This window comes from Gavia stellata, chromosome 27 (genome assembly GCF_030936135.1).
Source record: "Gavia stellata isolate bGavSte3 chromosome 27, bGavSte3.hap2, whole genome shotgun sequence".
Classification (NCBI taxonomy): Eukaryota; Metazoa; Chordata; class Aves; order Gaviiformes; family Gaviidae; genus Gavia; species Gavia stellata.
In genome coordinates this window covers 6,495,792-6,520,870 of record NC_082620.1, presented here as the reverse complement: position 1 = coordinate 6,520,870, position 25,079 = coordinate 6,495,792, and the positions used below count along the sequence as shown (strand labels likewise).

The 25,079-nt window shown below is 48.1% G+C and overlaps 2 protein-coding genes across 2 annotated transcripts in view; one reads left to right on the top strand and one right to left on the bottom strand.

The window, feature by feature from the left end:
- PUSL1 (pseudouridine synthase like 1) overlaps nt 1–11,047 on the bottom strand; it is a 28,573-nt gene extending 17,526 nt beyond the window's left edge. Inside the window, exons 1-3 of the mRNA XM_059830052.1 lie at nt 10,945–11,047; nt 9,668–9,725; nt 2,230–2,417 (exon numbers count right to left, since the gene is read on the bottom strand). Of these exons, the coding sequence (XP_059686035.1) occupies nt 2,230–2,417; nt 9,668–9,725; nt 10,945–11,003 (305 nt within the window). The 5' untranslated portion in view covers nt 11,004–11,047. The remainder of the gene's footprint in view (nt 1–2,229; nt 2,418–9,667; nt 9,726–10,944) is intronic.
- A 3,186-nt stretch (nt 11,048–14,233) lies between these two features.
- The window catches only part of ACAP3 (ArfGAP with coiled-coil, ankyrin repeat and PH domains 3), a 93,359-nt gene continuing 82,513 nt past the window's right edge, over nt 14,234–25,079 (top strand). The window contains exon 1 of the mRNA XM_059829863.1: nt 14,234–14,280. Within this exon, the coding sequence (XP_059685846.1) occupies nt 14,234–14,280 (47 nt within the window). The remainder of the gene's footprint in view (nt 14,281–25,079) is intronic.

The window sequence follows — 25,079 nt, the reverse complement described above, 5'->3', positions numbered from 1 at the left end:
CAGGTGTCATTGGCATGTCCAGGGCATACTGGAATGTCTCAACCCCTAGTCACGTCTGTGGATTAGCTGCCTATCTCTACTGCCAACCAGAGGCAAGCAATCTGCTTCATTGCTTCCAAAAACAGTGGCAGACACCTTGGAGAGTCTGATCCTGGGGGCCTAGTTTCCAGAGGTACTGAACGCCCACCAGCGTAGTCAAAGCTAGACAAGACTCTGCCTCCCGGGATTGCTTTCCTCAGGTTCCTTCCTTTGCTTAAGGTTTGAATGTTTGCAGTATGCTTTGAAAAAGCCAAAACAGCTGACTGAATTGCAGATCACCATCTTTTGCCGAGCATGCTGCAGCTTCAACCAACTCATACTAACTCACTCTTCCCTTATACAGCATGTGGAACCTGCACGAAAGACCTCCTGGGAAAAAAGTAACACCATCATTCACCCCTCCCTCCCTCAGACCCCAAACTGTTTGAGCACCTGCACATTTAGAGCTGGATTCACTGTTCCCCAAGCCCTGGAGAACTAGAATCCTCCCTTGCAAAAACCAAGACCAGATGCAAGTATGATGTCAGTCCTCAAATCCCAGGCCTTGCTATGTCAGCATTTGGGTTAGGCCCTGTTTCACAAAGAAGAGATTAGAAAATAAAGCAGACTGGGTGAAGCAGAAAGGGAGACCATACTTCACAGTAACGTTGCTATTCTTAAAACAATCCCTTCACTGGGGTGGGGTGGGATGTGCTTTTTTGTCCTGGGCCCTTGCTCTGGCATGGGGAATTTGCCTCCATAATCTTCGTTTATGTTCACGCCACCAGACATCAGAAAGGCTGCAGTAACGTGAAACAGAGCAACCTGGGCCTTCGAGTAATTACCAATTGGCATCTTGCATCAAAGTTCTTTTGCTCACCTAAATACCTCCTATAAATTACCTATCTTCTTGCACAACACTGTGAAATGCTTTGACGCACTCTTCGGTAGGGTACCGCACAGAGATTCAAGTCCTATTGTGCCAAATGCTGTATAAACAAAGACAGTCTGTGCCTTGAAGAGTTTTTAGTTTATGCAAATAATACAAAGTAACACAAGAAAGAATAGAGTGCAGCAAAGCAGCTGCGGGCAAATGGCATGTTGATTCTATGACATAGCACAGATTAGGCTTTCAGTCTGAAAACCCCAACGTTTCATTCAATTTACGCTTTAACCATAAAAATGCACCCATGTCTGGGGAAGAACACGGAAACTGACAGCTGACAGAGAAACTGCACAACAGCTTGGGAAGAAAAGCAAAGAACATGACATTCAATCCACCTTTTCAAAACTTCGTGGGGTGTAGTAATTACTTACGTAATTGATGCAAATTCCTAACAGAAACTATTGGTTTAACAATCATTTTTTTCTGCCTTTGGGGGTGGGCATTTAGACCTAGGTCTCATGCAGAATAAGCTCACTCTGAAATTCTGCAGGAAGTAGTAACTTTAACAAGAAGAAAGAAGAGAAGAAAATATGAAGAAGAAATGGCTGTCCTGCTCTCTGTAGATTGTTATACCAAGTTCCTCACTACATCCATGTGCAACTCTCCCTAGTCATTAACAGTTGGGTATAGTGTGAAAAGGACTTTATCTGTGCCATTGAGTAAAACATCAAGTCTTGCTACGAAGATATTAAACTGGAGATTTTCTCCAAACCACATCAAGCAGTAGCCTTGGTCCAGCAGGGAAGAAGAGAGACTGACCACATGGGAAGGGAGGAGTAGACTATGCTAACGCTAACAGCAATTTTGTTTGCTTGTTCTTTACCTTTTTGCACAGATAGAGGTGAGAGGCAACACTGCAGCCAAGTTTTTGCTAAGTGCTAATTAAATGAACAAAGAAAATTAGGGAGTTTGGGGAATAAAGCAGCACTGAAAGTTAACATACTAATGTTCTGGCTCACGTGTGAAACTAGAGTCCTTGCAGTGGATTCAGTACTTACATGGTGACCCCAATCTCTCACAACAACTCTTGTTTTAGCGGTACTAGCATAGATGATCTCCTAACAACAACAATAGTGGAACACGACTGATCTTTAATGTGCCAGGGGTCTGGTAGTAGCAGAAATACACATGTGCATGGGAGCGGTTTGCCAACACATATGACAGGTAAAAACACATCTTATGGGTGAAGATGGGAGATCATTGCTGCATTTCCTCCTTTCTCCAACAAGGGCAAAATAAAAGATTTTGACTTGCCATGAACTCACCGGATTGGCTCAGGCTTCAGGTGGTAATTAAGACTGTAGATGAGCTGTTTCTCATTAAAAGCTGGCTTCCCCGGTGCTCTCTGGATGTCAAGGTGAGCAGCGTTGCAGAGTGCATGGACACCGGCATCTGTTCGGCTGGAGATGTGGAACTTGATGGGAACAACGGGTTTTAGGTTCTGCGCTGCCTTCTGAAAGCCAACATGAGATGGATTCATGAATAACGGACTCGCTTCAAGCTAGCTAGCAAAATACATCCTCCTCCTTACTAACCACGTCTCGCTATTGTTCACACAGAGAAGTAATTGGGAGTTTTATTGTGGGCTGCAAAGAAGGAGACGGAGAGAAGCCTGTTTGGGAGAATTCTCCTAGCACCAGTGGCTTCTCACCTTTTCTTCTGAAGTCACCTCAAACAGAACATCCAAAATGCTGTGTGAGCTTCCTTACAGGTATAAAACAAAGTAAAAAATATTTATCTACCTCCCCTTTGCTTTATAGCATTGGGTGAGTGGGAAAGAGGACGGAGAATTACCCATTTAAACCCAGACACGACCCCTGCAATTTACTGTGAAGAACTGGACTCAGATTGCTTCAGCAGCTCTTAAAGAGCTGCAGAACCTGAGCCTTAAAGGGATGAAAACGGCACACAGGGATGTCTGAATGACATCAGCCAAAATGCTTAAGGAGCCCAGGCTGCATCCTTTGCTTCCAGTGCAGGCCAGAACGGTGTAAAATACTGCAGCTTATTGCTGCAGGCAGAAGTTCTTTTCCATCCACAGTGGGAGCAGGGCTACAGAGGGCAACGTGCTTCCATTAATTGTTGAGAGCAGAGGAGGAGCCAGGGGACCAGATGAGTAGTAGCATAGCACTGATGTAATGCATTTATTAGTCCCACTGAGAAATATAAATACAAACAGATCTAAGAATCAAGACACAGCTCTCATAAAACACCCCAGTAGCTGAGGAGCTGACACTGAGCTACCCCAGCAGGTACAAATAACCACAGGACAAACACAGCCACAAGATGGAATTTCCTCATATTTGTTGCTTCCACAGTTGCATTGATGCAGGACTTGGCTAATCCTTGAGTGCTGTTTTATTCAGGAGCTGGAGTTGCCTTAATAATCAGGTGATGTCTCACTCACGCTAAGACCTCTGCCATAGCAAGACTAAAGCAGAAAACGACAAACGTTATTTATACCATCACAGAGTTCAAGTTTTACAGTCACAGAGTTCAAGCTTATTGGAGCCAAAAGGCCCTAAAATTACACTGCAGCTGAGATGTACTTTAAAAATTAGTTAGCAAACTGTATTGCAACAAGCTGAAACTCACTATCCGTAAGACAAGGGGAAGGATAGCCATCGAGATCCTCTAGGTTCTGCATACGGATTTTGACAAGGATTTGCTGGAGAATCCACCTGTGGCTAGGATTGTTGTTTCCCTTTTCCAACTGTTCCTCTCACACAGCTGGCTTTTATCCCCACCCTGTTTCTGTCTTTCCATTCTGCCCACTACTAAAGGGCTAGAAAAACAACTGGGTGAATTACTACAGGTTCCTGCTGGGAAAGTAAATAAAACCCTGCTAAATGAGTCATTAATATGGTGTCTTTTAATCAACACAGACACGCAAAATAGAGAAAGCAAAAGAGATGCTAACACAGTTAATTAGATGCTATATATTTAAGGGTCTGTCTAGATTGGCCTAAGTTCAGGAAAGCCAGGGTGGGTTTTGGTAAGGGACAAACACTGGTAGGTCAGAAACCTTGGTATTCCAATAACTTACTAATGCAATATTAAAACCATAGTAGGTCTTACCTACAGTAAGGTTTTAAAATAGGTTGCTGGAGCACTGCAAAATACAACTTTTTCTTTGTGAGGCCATGCCCTTAGACAGAAAATCCAATATAATTTGTTACAGTCAATGAGTGCAGCATATCTGAAAGACTGAAAAACAACAAAAAAAGCAGAAAACCAGATGAATAACTAGAAATTTCCTGCTCTTTCCCATCTCCACTCCTGAGTAGTGAATCCAGCAGTGGTCTTTATTAGATTTTAATTTGGTACCAAGAGTCAATAAAATTTGAACTGCTGACTCACAAATGCCTTCCAGACTCCTACTATTTGAGCAGACAGGATTCTGGGCTCTCAGAAACGTACCATTAAAATGCACAGGGAGGCAAGGAAAAAATGTAACTGAGCTGCAGGGGAAGGCCTGGGAAACAGAACAAAAATGACCCTAGCCTTTTCCCCTTCCTAATCCTTCTATTTGGAGTTCACATGTGGATACAATTAACAATGAAAATCTTTATTTATCACCCTTAAGCAGAGAGAAGCAGACAGAAATTAAATAGTTTTCTGCAGTAGACTTTGGCTTGTGCCTCAGCAATTTGTCTTAAAGCAGAAACTGCATTTTAAGAGTAAAGTTTCTGCAAAGATATGTTTGGGTGTTGCAGGCTCCTCCCTTCCTCCACCCTCTTCTCCCCCTCCTTTCTCATCAGGCGAAAACCAGCCAGTGGGAACATAGTCGAGTTGGGGTAAAGGGAGAGAGAGAACAGGAGAGAACATGGAAAACATCCTCCTTTCTTGTTATGGGCTTGGAGAAGTTTGGATGCAGCACTGCTTTGGATCCCACACTGCATCCCATTTCAATCACTGCATCTGAACAAAGCTGGATAATAAGAACACTGTTTGGATGTCTTCTCCTCTGCCAGCGGGAGTTGAGCCCTATTGGAGAGCAGACCGGAGAGGAGGAGAGGATTGCAGACTCCAAGGCAAACCCAGTTGTTTCCCCTGCTCAGGTCAGCCAATGAATCCACAAAAGGTGCAGGACTGAATGACAGGTTCAACAAATGGTATTTTCACAGCTGCCCTTCTCCAGCACAGTTTTCTCCCAGGCACGCCTCTCTGGAGAGATGACTGAAGGATATATGCGCTGGGCATCCAAGGAGGAATGTCACCACCATCAACAACAAATCTCGGTTTGTGAAAGCTGAAACCTTTGTGGATTCTTCCTCCAGCCTAACAGGCATGCAGCTGATAATATACTATCAACTGCTGCCTCCAGTTTCAATTTTAGTATTTCATTTATATCCCATCGTAATTAATCTCCTTAAAGAGAGAATTTCTGAACTGCTGAACTTCTTTGCAGGCAATTCAGAAATGACCCCTTCACCTATGCACATGTCTCACATCTGTACCGTCCAGATGTCCTCTGAGCCTATAGGCAGCTGATGGTTTCCTCCTCTGGTTCCTATCTACTTTAATCTGTTAATATCACCCACACTGAATTTCAAAAAAGACACATTATTTACATTTAGTAATTGCTTGGATAGCAACCAGTTTTTCCTGCCCTTTCAGAAAAAACAAGTCCCTAAACAAGGAGGCCTTTCATCTCAGGAACTCAAAAGGCTTTACTGCTATTAATCCAAATCCCTGCCCTGTTGGGTATCATCTGTGGATTCCTATGGGGGAAACTGAGGCAGAAGTTAAGCACTGTACCCATGGGCACCCAGCTAAAAAGCAATAGAGAAGATGCAGGAATGAAGGAGCTGGGTTGTCCTCCCGTGTCCTCAGAGTTCACAGGTCTCTGCTCCCTTCTTTAAGCCACAGAGCATGCAAATACCCTTCTCTTTAGCAGGTGTCACAAACACTGAAATCTTGGCTTGGCACCTGCTGGAGGCTTTTCACTGAGCCACATCTCATCCATTTTCATTCAGTCTTTACTTCCCGAGTCATAGCCTTGCCAGACAACCATATTCCTGGAGCAGCAACAAGCATCCCAGGGTGTCACTTTAGACCTCTAACACCCTGCATCACTGGTATGCAGGGGAAAGTATTACTTGCATTTAGTAGGTCTGTTCTGCTAACAGAGTTCATTCACTAAGCACTTCCATATTTTGCATCACGCCGAAATTTCCACTGTGCGTGCCAGAATGATATGGATCCACATTCCAGATCGCTATTATTACTCGCAGCTCTGTTCTCTTCTCACTCTGTACAAATGCTGGAGAGGCGAGATGAAGAACAGACTCATTAACGTATACCACCTATGGCGGGGAAGCAAAAGTTCACCTACTTCTCTCCCTGAAGTCTAAATAAAAAAATCCTCAAGATACTCAGCCATCTACCTCTGCAGAACATCTGGGAACCACAAAAGGAACCTGTGAAATCAATTGTGGATGGGTGTGTTCAAGAGAAACTGTGCATTAGGAATGTTTTGGAAAAGTAAGTGTCTATTTCTCTTTCCCAGCAGCTGGATTGCTTACTGGTTTCATCATGCACAAGGGCGTTAGTTGTGCAGACACAAGGGATTGCACTGCGTTGCCAGGATGCTGCACAATTTGTAAGTTGCTGTGTTCTAATAAATAATAACGTGCAAGCTTCTGGTTGCAAGTCATCACAGCCTCACTGACTCAATGGGTGCTATGTCAACTGAAACTAATTAAAAACCTAACTCATTTTTAGTGGAATAGATAAAAGTTGAAGTGAAAGCCAAGAAGAAAAAGCTGAGAAAGTGGCTTCTGCTAGAAGAAAGGGTTTCCAAAGCAGTCTCCTATGCCACTGAAATTATTATCCAAACAGGGGCTGAAGATTACAATTCTCTGGGTCCATGTTCCTTTCTCTCTTCCCTTTTTTTTTTTCGGTCGGGGGGAGCAGGAGGTTACACCAAAGCTGCTTGCATAGTAAGGAGTTCGTGTATATTCTCTTTCTCTCCTCTCCTACTCCTCCTTTTCCTTTCATGAGGAACAATATCTGGCCTTTGCACAAAGCTGCTGGCCAAAGCAGAGCTTCGTGTGGGGAAGATTAGTTTTGGGCAGCATTTACCAGCACAATGGGAAACAGCACACTCAGGAGATGGTTCAAACCAAACATGAAAGAGAACTTAATTCTGTAGATCCTAGCAGGCCTCGCATATGGTGCCTGTTAGCACAAGCAACAGCTACCCACTTTAGCAAAAGGTGCTACACAGGAGATCTTCCTTTACAGTAGGGACATTTCGAAGAATTGAGATTAGTGCATGAAGTTCTGCGCCTTCTAAGTTTCCACAAGGAACTGGAGGGAGCCAAGTCACAGGACTCAAACTTCCCCAATCTGGGGAAGCAAGGTCTGGAATTTTGGTTTGGACCCATCACTAGCAAGCTGGGGTTCCAAGTGCTTCAAGACAAACACGTTGTCTCCAAGAAAGAAAGAAAGCATTGTGTGCAAAGCTCACCCCCCCTCAAAGATATATTAAAAGCTCCTTCAAATATCTACATCTGTCCCGAACTAAAACAAGTCTCCATTTCCTCCAGACAGTCCCGGGGCTCTGTTACATAGCAGCACTGAGGACTACAAAAGCTTCCGTGTCTGGTATGATACAGTGCTTTACGGTGACAAAGGGCTACAGCCAGGCCTGCTGCTCAGCCCCAGCCCAGCAATTCTACCTTATCACACAGAGCGCTGCAGTACACGCTCACAAACCAGTCCATTACACTGCTGTTGAAACACAAGGTCTAGACCTCGCAGGTTATTCGCTTGCCTGTAACTGCAAACAAATCTCTGAACATATTTAGAATACAATAAGGATCTCATTACAGATTTAATTTTGCCCTTCCCTTCAGTTGCCTTCCCAGCTTTGGAAAGTTGTGAAGTTCAAGGCTGCACAGAAATGGAGGAAGACAAATTCCTACAGGCCCCAGAAGTTTTCTATTAAAGTTGCTTTAAGACTTCCCATGTGGTTCTAATAGACACAGCCCTGCTCAGCAGTGCCCAGCATCAATACCACCACATGAAAGCAAAGTACATATCCCAGAACTGGCCTGCAAAGTGCTGATACTGTGAAAAGACAACACCAAATACGTTTATCTTTTCCTTTTTTTCTTCTCCTTTTCTCCTTTAATCACCCATCCTACCCATTCGCCTGTTAAAACAAAGTTACTTGGATAATGCAAAACAACTGCTGGGCTCTCCCAAAGTCCGGCGCCTGGGGCTGAGACACTGGATGGTTCAGAGGATTAGATAAATGAGATAGAAAGTCCTTCGGGGCTCTTCTTTCAAGATCCGCACAATATTTATACACTTTCTCCACAATGGTCTCAGGCAAGAAGCCATACAAATACACCCTGAGAACGCTTATTCAAACCATAATTCATCACACTTTCCTTCTGCAGACTGCTTAGCAAGAGCACGCAAGAACTATCACCCTCGCCCAGTAAACCAAGGCAGAGTGTGGAAATACCTTGGCCACAGTCACAGAGTGGCTGGGTGGGACAGCAAGTCCGCTCCCGGACCAGCTCTTCAATGACTCTGCTCCTGCGCTACAGCGGGATTGCAGCTAATGCAGGCAGAGCACAGACTGCCACAAAGAAGCATGGCGGGCGCACCACCTTCAAACTGCTACAGTCTGTGATCTCAGGTTAGACAGTCTGACCCAAAACGAGAACCGAGTAACTAAAAGGCACCATCTGACCTAAAACAATCAGTTTCAACCTCTTCAACAATCTCTTATTTTCTACATGGGCACGAGCTTCATTTCAAACTACATGATGCTTCTAAGACAAGAGAGAAAAATAGCACAACTTCCTTTTGATTCCTGCCCTGCCCAGGAACATGGAATTCACCAGCACTGCTCAAATAAATTCAGATCAACAGCAGCTTGTAATTGAATTACCATTGGGTTACACAAACATCCAGGTGTGCTGAGCATTTACCCTATGTGAGTGACCCACTTTCTACTTGCTGGTGCAACCCTTTGCACTCCTATTGCACACTGACTCCAAGCCCAAACAGCACTTGGGTCTTGAAGGCCATTCGTACATTCTGGAAAATCCCTGGGAGCAGCGCAGGAACAACAGTGATGACAAGATCATACCTTTTTATATTAGAAGAACTCCAGAAGAATGGAAACTAAGCATTTTTTTTCTTTGGAACAATAGATACCCTGCTGTGCTTTGTTCTGTGTCTGGAAACGTCTATCAAAGACATCCTCTCCTGGGAGGAGGCAGCATCTAGTTTCTAAATCTACAAAGGACTTAGACACGAACTAGAAGCAGAGCAGCTAAGCCTGCTCAGAACTGAGGCAGTTCTAAGAATGAGTGGAGGCAAAGCCACAAGTGCTAGGGATGCTCACACGCTTAAGTACCTTCAGGTGGGCCAGCACCTGAGCAGGGGCTCTCAGAATCATAGTTCTGGACTCGGATACCTCAATTTCAAGTTCACATCTTTTTCAGGATCAGGGTGTTAATGTCTCTGACTTCACCCTGACCTATTTCTCCCCCCTGTATACTGCCATCATTTCTGAAGCACTTTGACACTCAATAAAAGATACTTGCATAGTGCTAAACACTGTAATATTCAAAACAATCGATCTAAAAATAGTATTTATCCGTGATAATATCTGTAGCTCAACATTGTGACCCTGGAAGTTTCATTTTAATGACAATATGATTAGCAAGGACCTACCTCCAAATAATTCTGGACTCCAACCATTGTCTGATCATTCGAAGTCTCCATAACCCCACTGCAGAGCAAAACAAATAACAATAGTTATTGATATGTGTCGAGACCCAAGGACTTGACACAAGCGTCCACCAACACATCCAGAAGTTACTGGGGGGCAATCATCAAACTCTTTGCTGTTGAGTGACCTGGGAGTGACCTGCATCTTTTTACAGAACTTGCAGGGACCAAACGCTTTGATGAATAGACAGGGAAACAGATGCAAGGTTGTTTGCAAGAAAGGAGGCTGGAAATAAAAATCATCCTTCAAATTCTACTCTCTGGACTAGCCCTTCTGATGGAGGCTGACGGGAAGATACGGCAGACAAGTTACACTAGAAAAGAGTTTGCACATAAAACTATTTCAGGGCCAGGAGCTGGTTGCCAGTTGCAGGTCCCTTTCTTGCAGGCCCTGTGGATGTCATAAAGGGGCTAAAAGACTGTGAAGAGGGTTTGTGATGAGCTTCCTTTTCTACTACAGAAGTCACAGCCATTCACAAAAGCTGCTGAAGTGCAGAGAGATACATCCCGAGGCTAAACCCAACCTATCTGTAACCGCTCAGAGTAATTTAGGTCAGTACCCACAGTGACGCAGACCATGCACTGCAAAAGAATTGTGGGTTCTGGCATATGATGGCATTATTCTGTAAAATCCTCATGAAGATAGGCACAATTCCATGAGCTGGAGCTGCACAAGTTCTCCCCCACACTTTTTTTTTTTTAATGTATACAAGCACAGCTGCACATGTGGGGTGTTTAAGGCCTGGGGAAAGCCAACCTCAGCTCTCCTGCGGCGGGACTCACAGCCCACAGACCGCTTCACCTGCGCCTCCGGAGCAGCGCAGGTACCTGAGCCACTGAGCACTGCCCACACCACCGGCTGCCCAACAAACCACTGCCACTGCAGGGAATAGTCACTCGCCCCGCCAGCCTGAGACCACAAGTTTACCGCCTTCTCTGTCCTTTGAGGTCTTCTCTTTGCCCATTTTATGCCTTTCCTGCCCAAACCACCCCCTTCCTAACGCTTCTACGCAACAGCAGAAAGCAGAGTCCAGCTCCCCGCCCGCTCTCACCCGCTCAGGAGGGGTCTACCCCTCACTAAAAACACTGCGCCCACCCATCCTCTCCCCAGCCACCTCCCTGTAGCTCTCCCATCACCACCCATGGCGAACCCCCCAGGGCCGCTCAGGCGCTGGTTTCCTTCCACCGCACGTGGCTGACGGGGCAGCTGAGGCACCTACCTATATTTAGTGCCAAAGTACTGAAAGAACACTAGGTATCGGGTTGGGGGAGAAACCATCTTTGCTGCCTACGGGCCTACGGCGGAGGCTCTGGGTCCGGCTCCGCTCGGCGCGGCGGGCACCCCAGCGCCCTGCTGGGGGTGGAGGGGGGGCCGGCGGGGCCCCGGGACGGACCAGCCGCCTTCCCGCCTCCCTGCGCGGCTCAGGGCAGGGCCGCGCCGCGCCGCCCCGCTTCCCTCGGCCGGCTTCCCCCCGGCGGCCCGCCCCGCACCGCCCGCTTCCGCCGCCGCCGCGCGGGGTGGGCCCAGCCACGGGCCGGGGCCTGCTGAGGCGGCCGGGGCAGCGGTGGCTGTTGCGGCCGGGGCGGGGCGCAGTTCCGGGGCCTGGCTCCGCTCGGCGCAGGGCCTCAGGGCCCGGGGCAGGGGGGCTGGCCCGGCAGCGGCCCGGGCCGCGGCGGAGGCGAAGGGCAGCGGTTCAGCTGGGCGGCGGCGGGCGCCCTGCGCGGGGCTCCTGGGCCGCTGCCTGCGGGCCCGGGCGGGTCCCTGCCAGGAGCCGTTTGGCCGGGGAGAGCCGTGCCGGGGCTCTGTGCCGCCATTCCCCCGTCCCTCTGACACCTCACCCTGCTCTCGGGGTTTTTCCTTCAGGCTGTAGGGAATCCGAGCGGCTGGCTGGAGGTGGCCCAGCCAGCGATGGCGAGGGAACAAACCCCTCTCGAATCCTGCGCTCTATCTTCTCGGCTGCTCTTCAGCTCTTAGGTTTTACTGCAGCAACCGCCCTCTGGCAAGCGGCTTTGTTTGCCTCACCGCTTGCCATTAGAAACCACCCAAGCTGGACTTGCTGTATGGCTTTTTGTCCATTTCTAATGGGAATTGATCCCTTTGGCTGTTCCTGGTACAGTTCTAAGGGCTTCGGTTGCCCCCTGAGTCAGATAAGCACGTCAAAAAATTAGACTCACAAATGCCAGAGCAGGAATGTAACTCCCACAGAAAAAATGGTTTACGGGGACAGAAGTTTACAGGGCGAGGCCCAGGGCACGGCACTTACGTGGTGAGTGGCCCAACACGCTCTCCTTCCCTGCCTCAGGGTTACTCGGGAGCTTGGGATTGTTGACGCTGATGTTCCTGACCTACGGTGAACCTACCCCGCGTGAAACTGCTCCCCACTCTGCCCACAGCCATGTCGAAGTCCCCGCAAAAACCAGCGCGGGCATTTTGGGCGAGCCTGCCTTCATCTGTTTCAGCCTGCCTGTGAAAAGATGTCTGCAGGCTACCACTTGCTGAGGGTAAATAACTGCTACAGGGACAAAAATAGGCTAAGAGAGTGATAAAAACCAAAGGCTGCAGATGTTCTTCGTGACTATGGTCTGTATTTAAAAATCTTTATTCATCTTTCTAAAATACTGAACTGCAATATCTGTATGTACAATAGATAGCCTCAAATCAGTATAAACAATGGCCCAACTCATTAGCAAAACAGGGAGCGCGACAGAAAAATCCCTGACCCCCTCATCCAAATCTGTTTTGAATGGAAAAATCCAACCAGCTTTCAACTCGCACAATAGCATCCAGACTCTATTATAATGAAACTGATGAATCTCAGCTTTAAAGAGGATGGTAATTTCTAATCCCCGAGTTTGTGCATACACACGCAGGCAGAAACATCCACGCACTTTCATCTGTGCTGGAAGAACCAAAGAAAAGAAAAATGGTATTGATTTGACCTTTATGTAACCACATAAAACAGAGGCCACAAGAGGTCACCTTGCCCCTTCTCCTGGACCGAGGTGATCGGCGGGGCTGATTCCTGGTCCTGCGTTCCTCAGGACCCCCCAGCTTCTGATAACTGCGTTAAATAAGTCGGACTTTTGCTCGCACAAAGATACTCTTGACTGTGCCTGACAAATCAAGCAGGTCTGGGAACTCAGATGGAATCGTGAGCCTGGCCTAGAGGTGAATCTTAGCTGTAGTGCACGTATAGAAATGTCACGGAATATCTTTATTTCATCTCATTTAATGGCGGTTCTGTCCATGGCGGAGGCAAGGCCTCGTCATGAGGTTTTGTCATAGATGGCCCTGGCCCTAGTGTTCGTCTGACTCTTGGTTTTAACTTAGGTCCAGACTACATGAGATGCATTTTCTTCAAATGTGGAGATTTACACTTCATGCCCTTCTCTCAGTCTTAAATTCATATAAAACTTGCCGTGCATGATGTGGCAAATACTGTTCTTCTGCCTGTGGTGCTTGATGGGTGGAGGCTCAGAACCGAGCCCATTGTAATTAGCCTCATTTATCCATGCCGCATCACATTGCGATGTCCTGCAGCAAACGTGATCTGTTCAGCTGGACCCACAAGCCCAGATGTCTTCCGTCCTTGGGTGATTACTTTGGCTTCAGAGGAGTTACTGCAGATCGACTGCACGGCTGATGGCAGCAGCAGATCCACTGCGCACAGAAAATTAGAAACTAGATTAAGTAGTAACAGGATTGTTGCCAATCCTTTTGTGGAGTCGCCGTCACTGGAGGTGTTCAAGGAACGCGTAGACGTGGCACTTCCTTTCGGGACACGGTTTAGCGGGCATGGTGGTGTTGGGTTGATGTAGGACTTGATGGTCTTTTCCAACCTTAATGACTCTGGGATTCTGTGACGCTGCCGGCCCAGAATCACACTGTGCGCACTGGGCAGTTTGGCATTTCTCCACAGTGCACGCAACCCCGGGGCAATCCTACGTGCCGATGACCGGCCGCCCCTCCGGCCAACCGCTCAGCCACGCAATTGGCGTGAGCGGGTGTACGAGGCGGCGGCGGGGGCCGGCGACGCGCCTCAGCCAGTGCCCCGAGTGCCTTCCGAGAAGCCACCCTCCCCTGGAAGCAGAGGGGAGAAGGCGCAGGCGAGGCGGGGGAAGGCAACCGCGTTTCCCAGCCCACCGGCCCCGCGAGGCAGCCCGCCAGGGCACGGCCCCCGGCGCCGCCGCCCGCTTGCCCGGCGACTCGGCGGCGGCCCGGGAGCGGCCCCGCCGGCCGGCGGCGCAGCGGCCCTGCCCCTCCGCCTCCGCCCGCGGGCGGCCCCGCGCTGGGCCCGGGCCAGCCCGGCCCTTCGCGCCGCGGGGCGGCGGCGGCGGCGGGCGGCGTTCGGCTGCGCGGCGGCGGGCGGCGGCGGGCGCGCTCATCCCCGCCGAGGCAGCGGGCGCGTGTGCGGCGGGCGCGGGGGGCGGGCGCTCGCCCGCGCGTCCTTGGCGGCCGGCGGGCGATGCGCTTCCTCCGCTGAGCGCGCCGCGGGCTGAGCCGGCAGGATGACGGTGGAGTTCGAGGAGTGCATCAAGGACTCGCCCCGGTTCCGGTAAGCGGCGCGGCGACCCCGCCGCCGCCCGGCGCCGCGCAGCCCCTGCGGCGGAGCAGCGGGACAGCGGGCGCGCCGCCGCGCTCCGGCTCCGCTGGTGGCTGGAGGCGGCGGGGGGCCGCGGCGAGCGGCGGCGGGGGGACGGGGAGGGCCCCGCCGGCTTGCGCGCTCCGCCGGGCCGCGCCCGGGCAGCGGTGGGCCGGGGCGGCCGCGGGCAGCCCCGCCGCCCCCCCGGCCCCGCCGCGGCCGGGGCTGCCGGGCCCGCGCGCTGCGGCGGCTGCCGGGGATGCCGGCGGCCTGCAGGCGTGGCCCTGCGCGCGCTGCCTCCGGCCCGCCTCGCCCCGCGCGGTTCGGGCGCCGTGCAGGTGGGAATGGACCGTTTCCAGGCAGCGCCGGGGCCCGCTGGGCAGAGGGCGAACTGGCATCGCCCCGCGGGGCTCAGCGGGACAGGGCTGACCTAAGCCGCCCGAAGAGCCGAGAAACACAGTGGTTTCCCATGCAGTCGCATTCCCGTCTCTCGGAGGGTGGGTTTTTTTAGCGGTCTTGGAGGAATCCGGGCTATGACAACAAAGGCTGCGTCTTGGCTGTGCTGCGTTTAGATCAGGCCGCTTCAGAAATGCCCAGGGCTGGAGAGGAGCCTCCGCGTTCTGGGTACAGATGCTCCATTGTGCCCGCAGCATCCTGGCTAGGCGTCCGGATGGGCTAGGATGTGCTGGTGCTGTCAAGGGAAGATCTGCGCTGCCGTAGCTAACAATCTCCTGCTGCTTTCAATACTGCGCCTGGATGGGGACAGAAGGAGAGAAAGACAATAGCCTGCAGAAGCAAGTTGGTTGGCTGTGTGTGCGGGGGCAAGAGTTATCAAGGGGTCTCTCCCTCCCTGCAGACATTTCTTGTTGCTCCTTCTCAAAACCTTTTTGTTTATTAAATAGAGCAGTTTGCATTTTCCTCTGAGTGCATTTAAAACTAATTTCTTGGAACGCAAGATTGATATGAAAGGCTGCAGTGCTCTGTTGCTGTGGCTACTCTGAACAGTTGTCGTTTTGTGTATGTATGTGTGTGGTTGTGTACAGCTGCAGGTACGGCAAATACCTGGGCAAGTGCATCTTCTTTATCCTTATATAGGGGAAAATGTAGGGCTGTGGAAAGGGTCCTCCTCCACACGTTTTAATTTTACTTGCGTGGTAAGATCCTGCGCTTTCTTGTTCCAAAGCTGGTTCCGAAAGTGTAATGGACAGTGTCGTGCGAGATTACGGGCTGGTCTTGTTTGTGTGTGCCTGGTTGGTGTGGGAGTCATGGGGGCTTTTCATCAGAAAAAAGTTAGATGCGTGGACAGGTCTGCAGAAGGTATGAGGCTCCTTCTTTAATCCTCTGCTCACTTAGCATCAATTAGAATTTATCCGCCCCCCCTTTCCTTTTTTGACTGTCATTTTATCCTATTGTGCTGCGGAGCATGTGAACTGATCAGTGGCATCCTTCCAGAGCAGTGACTTCACTGTCCAGATGTCTCGTTCCACATGGCAGTGACCCTTTTCCTGGTGACGTCAAGATTGATTGATATGTTTATTTATTTATTTTGCCTTTGGTGTGTGTGGGCTTCGAGCCAAGTTTCTTAGTATGCAGGCAACATCATTCTGCTCTTTCTGCTCCATCCATAAAAACAAAACAGCTCTCAGAGCACTGTGTTGGACCTTTATCAAAAGCCAGTTATTTAAGCATGGAATTATGAAGTATTTCCCAAATGGCCAGACACAGTCTGCCTGTTACAGGGAGAATGAGAGATTAGACTAGAGAAATAAGTCGGTGTATTTCAGGAGGGCTGAAATACACATAGCAAGGGAGTATGTACACTACCAACACCTCAAACAGTGAGAAAATGCTGACATTAGCAGGCCTATGGCAAAAAAAAAAAGAACAAAATAAAATTCTTCAGACTTTCTCAAAGGGTACAGATTTTAGCCTCCTTGTATACTTTTCTTCCTCCCAACTCTTTAATTAGTTCTTCCGTTACAATTATTTGTTTGTAATACAAGAGAATCATTAGGTGCCTGTAAGTGGCAGGACTTCTTCCATAGTGCATGGCAGAGATGCTTACTAACATGTCCCTAAAATCTTGCAACTATAAAAAAAGTAAAAAAAACCATACAAGCTAAACTATATAAAAAATATAGATAAAATGAGGTGAGAGAAGGTAGCATATTATCCACTTTCTCAACAGAGACTGAGACAGCAATAGGTAAAGTCCCTTGCCATAGGAAGCATCTTTTTAAGAGGCAAAAATTTAATGCCGATTTCCCACGCCAGTCCCTTAGCTAGGAATCACCCTGCCTTTCTGCTGGCACCCGCTGGCGCCCAGAGCTCCTCTGCGCTTCCCAGCGAAGGGTTGTGCCATGGTTTACAATTGGCTTATTCCCCTCAACAGTGAGCCTTCGAGATAATCAAATTGTTTTCTGTTTGTTATACGGAGGGAGAAAAAAAACCTCCAAAAAATATTGCAGAGGCGTAAACAAACACTGTATTAAGCATCCCATAATAAGGCCTGCAAACTGGTCTACTTTAACAATCAAATCTAATTACATGTCAAAACACTCCAAATCAATACTCAATATATGCTCAATCCATCATTGCTTCCTACTTTATAGGGACCAGTTGCTACAAAGAAAACTTCTTTTTTTTTAAATTTTGTTACTTAAATATGTATAGATCTTCAGATTGGTAGATTAGCCTTATTTCTGCAAGGCATCTTGTAGAGACATGTATATTCAATTCCAGTAAACAAGTATAATTACCTTGAAAGACCAGTTCTAGGACATTTGAATGCAACCCCAATAGATATTGTGGCTTTCATCTCCCTGACACGCAGAGCCTTCTGTTGAACCAGCAGTAGTCTGGGAAATCTAGGAACACGTTTCTGACTTGTTCCACTCGGTCACGGAAGCCAGTGGTCTGGAGTGATGCAAAGAAGAACCCATTACTGCCCTTACCCTTGCAAGTCTTAAGCAACAGTGCTAGATGAGTAAATTTGGCTCATTCTTGCAAAATGGAAGTCCTCGGGCGTACTGCCAGCTCCCAAGGCTCACCCCCTACCTTTATTCCCTCCTCGCTCAGGGAAGACTCGCTTGGGACGAAGGGCCGAGTAGGGACGTCGTTACTCATTCTGGGTGTAAATGCACTCTAGGAACAATCAGGAGGACAAGGGAAGAGTAGGACCAAATTGCAGAGGCTGGACCTGGCTGCAGCACTCTGTGGGTCACAGAAAACCCCAAATGCCTCTGTGGTAATTCCCACAAGGGAAGGATATAAGCAGTTATTTCCTTAACTAACATTGCTGCTGTTGTTGCTATTAATTAACCTTATTAATCAGACTTGTTGTGAGGTCAGGGTTACCCACTGCAGAGCGGGCTGCCTGTCAGCGGGGTGAGCCGGGAGGTGCTGTGCTCTGGCTGTAGCGCAGGGACTCAGATGCTGGAATCTTCTCACGAGGAGCCCTTACAGCTGCCACGACCTACGGGAACAGACAGCTAACAGCATCCCTCCACGTACATCCAAGCCCCAGGCCACCGAGGGACCTCTGCGCTGCTTAGCAGGAAAGGGAGCCCTGCAACTGAGGCATAGGCTACACAAGACCACTCTGCTTGCCCAGATTTGAGGGGTGCCAGTCTTCACCTCCCCCATGCCTCGCAGCCTCTCGGCTGGCTGTAACGTGGTATTTCAGAAAAGCACAGGGCTCCCTGGAGCAGCACTGTCATCAGGCAGTGACCCAGGGACATAGGCAGGGATGTTTGTTCTAGCAGTGTGCAGCACTGTCTGCACGTTATTGCGGCTCTCATTAGGCAGAGAAAAATGCAGGCATGTAATTTTAGCTCCGTGAAAGATGCAAGGAAAAAAATTTCTCATTTGCCAGAGGAAAAGAAAGTGAAAAAACAAGTACATTTAGAAAATATTTTCCAGCTCTTACTAGGGTGTTTCAAACAGAATGGGAAGAATTAAAACCCTTAGTCAAACTGATCTTGCTAAATCTGATAACAGATTGGATTAGACAAGTTTACAGCTAGCATAACCAGTTTTAATGCATCCATGCTGTGTGAATGTGTGTTAGCGAAGGCCTCTGCAGAAAAAAACTTCAGTGGCTTCTGTGTGATTTCTGTCAATTGACACTGCGTGCCATTGGCATGCAGTTTGAGGTAAGCCAAATTTATTAGCTTAAGTTACTTAAAAGCAAATTTAAATTACACCCAGAATGGCCAAAGAAAGACTCTTCATCTGTTTAACTAAATCAGTTTAACGAAAAACGCACATGGATTGATTTGAAATGGGTTTTGTTACACAAGGCTTCTTATGTAAGCAAGATCCCTGATATTGATTGCAGTTGTGTGAAGATACGCCTACGTAGAGAGCTTCTTTTTGAATCAGAGACTAATGAGTACAGTTGCCATCACTTGCTGGTTTAGTTGCACGAGAGAGAAGATATTATCACAAAAGCAGCATGGTATTATCTGTATCAATCATAATATGTGTCTTTATCTATTTTTCTATTTCTTATCTCTTTATCATTACACTTCTAAAGTCAAAGAGTCTGAAGTATGTAAAGGGAGAAGTCAAAACAAAGATTCACCGTATAGATTCTTCCTCTCGCAGTACCAGCCATGAGACGCTGTCCCGGTTACAGCAGTCCATCCTGTCCATCCAGCCCCTAAATATCTATACATCAGCGTGGTGCTTTCCGAATGCAGTGAGGCTTTGTTTCCTCTCCTGGCTTCCAGCCTCCCTTTTGCGGCATCATTTTAAAGTGACCCCAAGTCAGTAATACAGAACTGGCCCTTACTGGGGTTGTGCTGGGGCATGGTTTAGGGCGGAGTCCGTCCCTAGTCTCATAAATTGGCTTCTCCCTGCACGGGTCTATTTGTGGCAGCCTGTACCTGATGTGCCACACCAAGACTGTAGTTGTGACAACTTCACCCAAAGGGGCCCTCCTTTGCAATCGAGGCTGCGTTACGTTGCGGCTGTTCGTGCGTCAGGTGAATCACATCCACAGCAGATCACGGCAGGACCCTCGCATGGCACAGGCTTTTTTCCCTCCAGAGGTGGTATCACAGAAGTATATGGAAGCAGAAGTCCCTTAATCTGAGGTTGCCTGTCATCAGAACTACCATGTGAATCCCAAAGTACTTAGGAAGAAGCTGCGGTCCTTCAGCCTGCATTACTGTGGGCAGATCTGACGGTATTTATTCAATGTGTAGCTGGAGAAAATCCCCTGGTATGAGAGAACTGACTGGGTGACAACTGACTTGAGATCTCTGCCTTGGCTTCACAAGTGGTATTTTATGCCAGATTTTTGGCAAGCAGTTTCCTTAGTAACTTTGAATTGTGAACTGCGTAAGCAGGGTATCCCAAAAGGCCAAGGTTCGGAAGCTAAAACCCAACTGATCCATCCCAACTCTCCAAGTCAGAAAAGGATTTTTTAATTTTTTTTTTTCCCCCGAGATAAAACTGCCCAGACTTAGAAGCTGTGAGTTTGCAGTGGATGCTATTAAACTCAGAAATACAATCTCTCAGGCTGCTCATGGGAGCTATAGCTCATAAGTGGTGTAGCACACGGACAAGGGGAATTTTAATATTTCATAATTTGACGATTGGCTTTGTTACTGGAATAACAGTCCTGTGACACACCTTCCTTTGTAATAGTATGTACCCTGTGAGAACGTCTGCAAACTCTGAAATGTTTCTAGTTGTCTAACAGATCAGTTGCTGAGTTGGAAGTTGCTTGCTTTCATTTTCAGTAGCTGTTCCTTGCTGTTGTCTTTCTGCTGGCTGGGATGTGTGTGGCTACACAGGGATGAAAATCATCTCTTTTGTCAGTGATAGTCTTCTGACATTTTTCTCTCTCCCTGGCTCTCCCGGTTGCCATGAGATAAGCGTAAAGAGAAAGCCGCTCAACCTGAATGATTCTGCAGAAGAAGTTTTGCAAAGTGTAAAACTCTGGCTGTCACACGCTAAGGTGCGAGTCTGGACCTCAAAGCCTTCCAGAGGGCAACGCCACAAGGAACCGTGGGCCTTGTCCTTTTAGGATGGCCAAAAGCTACTGAGAAAGCCAAGGTCAGGTTTTGCTAGTTGCTAGTTTTCTAGCTGTAATGAAGAATGTAAGAGAGTTGGAAGTTAGATGACAAAGCTTGCTAAAAGGAGGAAGCCGGAAAGAGCAATAACCCTGTGGTGGAAGAGGGTAATCAGACCCAGAGGTAATGCGGCCGAGAGATGCTGATGCTAGCTTATCTGCGCTATTGAACGTATCTGTGGGAGAGTCATCCATTCCTCCTCGGACAGTGCCACATGTCCTGATAATTGTGTGTTGCTGGTTGTCTTGGCACCACGCAGTGTCTCTGGATTCCAACCCTGGTCCTCGAAGGACTGCAGCATGGCCAAGTCAGCACGTAGAATAAGAGTTCAATGAAATGATATTTGGCGTAGCCTCATTCGTGTGGACTCTAGACAGGCTCCTGTTGAAATGTGTGTTACTGCAAAGCCAGCGAGATTTGCATTCTAGGGATAAGTCAGAGTCCGTTGTCACTCACGCTGCTGGAGCTCAGGAAGCTGGAAAGGTGCCACAAAGCCAGTTTCGTGGTGATGGGAAACAATGGTGTCGAGCCTTCATCTGAAGGGAACCCAGGCTCTCTGCTAGCTCAAGTGGAGAATGGGGAGTCCAGGGGCTAAGGGACTTGCTTTGGCACTCAGCGGTTGTGCGGCTGAGGAAGGTCCCTTTTATTCATTTCAACAGCTCCTCTGTTTCATTTTCCTTAGCTTAGGGAGAGGGACAGGATGGACGGGTCACACTGTATCTCAGTCAAGAGCCTATGAAATCATTCATGTTTGTGATGACAAAGCACCTTCAGTAATGTGATGCCATCAGCACTGATTGATCAATCATTCATTCCTGGTGATCCTTGAGGAAGGAAAGTATGGCGTTCCAGCACTGGGCTCTCAGGGAAGGAGGGCTCGAAAGGAGGGCAATGTACTGCTGCCGCACACTCCAGGGACCTCTCCCAGCCTATGTGAGAGAAGCCATCCGTTTACCTTCATGTCGTTATGCCTCCCAGAGACAGGAAGGCAGCGCAGACTCCTGGAGTCAGGCTGGCTTTTTTTGGTCTCCATGGCATCATCAAGGCTGCTCTCCAGTCTGGTCAGGGAGAAGGGATGCAACGGCAGGGTGGAGAATCCTTTGCCTGGAGGAGCTCGGGCTGCGTGTCTGGCAGCTTTCTCCGGCTGGCCTGCCCTGTGCCAGACATCCTGAGACGGGAGCTTGTTGCATGTTATCAATGTTATCAGTGACATAGCCTCTATTAATCCGGGTGCTTTTGCAAAGTTTTGCACTGTCAGTAAAGCAGTTCAGCTTCGACCTATAATCACCAAATAAAGAATAAAGCACTGTCTCATCTGCTAATGCACAGATCAGGGCATTGTAAATTCCGCTACAACTCCTGAGTTAGTTAAATACACGCTGGGGGATCTTGCAAGTCCCTTTCTCCAGTTAAACAGTATTTTCTGACTTGTAGGGCACATACACTGGGGTTACTAACACAGGTACAGTGAGTTGAGAGACCCTATTCAAGTCACGTAGTGGTATAAGGCAGATGAAGACTTTCAGTTTGGTATTAGGGTTTAACAGGGTAACAGATGAACTCCGGATGGAAAGTGTGTGTGCTGGATTATTTGAGGTTAGGAACAGCATGAAGGCTGAGACCTGTAATCAGAGCTACAAGAGTGACTCTGGGTCTGGATGCAGCTGTCTCTAGGCTGTGTCCATACTGTCTCACATAGTTCGTCAGGGCAAACACGCATGCCTAGCCCCTCTTCAGATACATGGGGCTGGTGAGACAGCCAGTTTCCCCACCACCTAGCAGTTTCCTGTAGCCATTGCAAAATAAGTTTATGTTAATTCCCACACCTAAAAGCTACCTGAAACTGCTAACCCCGTAAAGCGTCATCTCTAAGCGTCCTAAACTGCTCTGTTCTCAAGGGGCAGTGGAAGATCAGGGATGGGAGGGAGGAATGAAAATCAAGCACAAGAGCTTTGGAATCCGAAGCTTTTCTGAAACGGTGACGGTCGCTTTAAAACCCGGTTTCATAACAGTATGAAATTTCAGCCACAGTATTAATTTTTTTTGCAGCAGGAAGGCCAGTGGAACCATGAGTTTTTCTGGCTTCCTAAGCACTGGCTTTGCTTAAAAAAAGAGGGTCCTGCTAGCTTTGTAAGTTCGGTGATCTGGGATAAAGAAAAGAGCCCTAGAAACAGTCCTGCAATCCAAGTTTGGTTGAATTTTGGGGACAGGACAGAATGTTTCCCTGGAGCCAAGAGTGCTTGCTTGCTTGTTTGCTTGCAGTTCTCCTCTACATCAGGGCTGTAGTCTGCTTTCAGACATTTACAGTCATTCCTGACGGCTATTTCCCAAGTGTTTATTACACACACAGATTGTTAGCTCTTCCCATAATTAATGTGGCTCCTGTCTAATGTAAAGCTTGCTTTAAAAATGAGGGTGCAGGAAAGGAAGTGAAAAAAAAGAAAGTAGATTCGACTCTGTGCTAACACGATGCCACGCTAACTTTTCCTGTGGGGAGAGGAAGGGGAACCGAGAGCAGAATTTGTTCCCTCTTTGACCAGCAATTGCAGCCTTGGAGGGAGAAGGGGAAGCAGGCATCATGACCAGTATGGAAGATTGAGATTTTTACCTGCCAGCAGCTTTTTAATTGCTGCTTTATCTTCTCTGAGGCACTGCAGAGCCTGCTCTGTTAAGATCTTGGGCAAGACAAGGAATTTGAGCTGCAGAATTCCCTGCATGGAGTATGTTGGAGCACTAGGGAGCTGTACGCCTCAGTCCCAGGCCGAGGGGATGGACTACATGGCTGAACTGCAGCCCCAGGGACATGTCTGTATCTTCCAGGCTGCATGGAGCTGAATTGCATCTCTGCTCCCTGGTACACAGCAGCTAGAATGTAAGCTGCCAGCCTGCCTCCCTGTAGGACCCGGTAGAACAGGGAGCAGAACTAGGGTAATGAACAATTATTCCTGTGGACTGCAAGGAGGGTGGAGGCTGATTTCCTGCAACTGCACTGCGTCCGTGCCTAGCTGCAGCCAGACTGGCCCTCAGCCCGGACGGAGCTGCCCACAACTGCAGTCACAACACCCATCGTGGCTGGCCATGTACCAACAAGGAAAAAGCATCATGCTTAATGTTCTGCCCATTGTTGTGCCAGCTGCTAGAAGAGAGGGAAAAGTGTTTCTACTTCTGTTGCAACAGATTAGAAAAGAGGACAGGGCATGCTGGAGACTCTATTCCTCTAGAAGGCTTAGAGAAGAGTCTTTATGTGTTTCTTCCTGCACATGCTTGGTGGTGAGGAAACTGGCTTTGCCACCAGTCCCGTGCATACGAACAGAGCCTAGGCTTGCATGTATCTGCCCTGACAAACTAGGTGAGACAATACCAACCAGGTCAAAGAAGTAGTGAGTAAGCCACTCATGTTGCTGCAGGAGCTGATTACTCCTCTGAGCCACTGCTCCCAAAAGAAGAAAATGAGGCAAGATAATTGCCCCTACACAAACCTCTTGGCAAAATGTTCCATTCTTTTCACTTGGTGGGGTACATGTTTTGGCTTACTGGAGAGGGTTTGTTCCAAAGCAGTGCATCTACCGATCTTTTTATTTTTGCACGTTGCTGCCTTCTCTGGCCTCTTATTTTGTAAAGAAGGGAATTCAGTTCAGAGACTTTGATTTATAGGAAGGAAGAAAGGACCGGAAAAAAATAATGGAAAGGTTGTATGTGTTCTCAACAGCCCATACCGATCCACCGAATACAAGGTTAACCAAATGCAGTGTGGTACATTTACAGCAGAGTGTGCACACACACACGTTATGTTCTTGTCTTGCTCCACCCTTATCTGCAGGAGAAGTTTACTTTGCTTATGTGCCAGGTCTCTTCTTGAGGGAGGCAGAGAACATTCTGTTGCTCCAATACAGTTAACCATCACTTAATTCACTGTGGAATACACACACACGTACATGGTCTCCGAGAGTAATCGTTCTAGTACAGAACTTTTACTGGATATAGCGAGGGAATGGCTAAAAAGCAAAGCAGTATATTCATTACAGTGGATTAAAGGGATGATGTCAGAACTCATGGGTGGCACATCCCAGAGTAAAGTGCTCATTCATTCCTTAAATAAGCATAAAGTGGCACAGTCTAAACAGATTATATAATATCAGAGAGTGAGATAATCCGTTCTCTGCATACTCAGTCTGCTTCATCACACTACAGCAGGGCTTAATAATTTCCATATTCTTTATTAAATGCTACTGCTAATAGAAACAGCATGTGTGAACATGTGTGTAAATGCATATGTGCACATGCAGTGTTTCCAAGGGATGGATACATCTGCCTGTTGATAAGGTAAGAGGATATTTTATGGAATAAAGTTTAGCTGTATGGCCTGCATGTGCATGCATTCAGATGCACAGAGATCCAGACATATCGCTCGTAGTCCTTTCTCGGCATCCAAGCAGCTGTGCCAGTCTTTATTTAACAGTACATAGAGGAGACTGACATACAGTTTTGTCTGCTAAATCTCCGACCGTCGGGCTGAAAATACAGTATACTATGTGTGCAGATTTTACAGTCGTGGTCCACATATATTGCTACAGTGAAGTATCTCCATGGACATAGGGAGCAGCTAAAGGAGATTTGCCTGTACTCATACGACAAAGAAAAGTTAGGTTATGCAAGTATACATGTGTGTCTTGCTTTGAGGCCATTTTA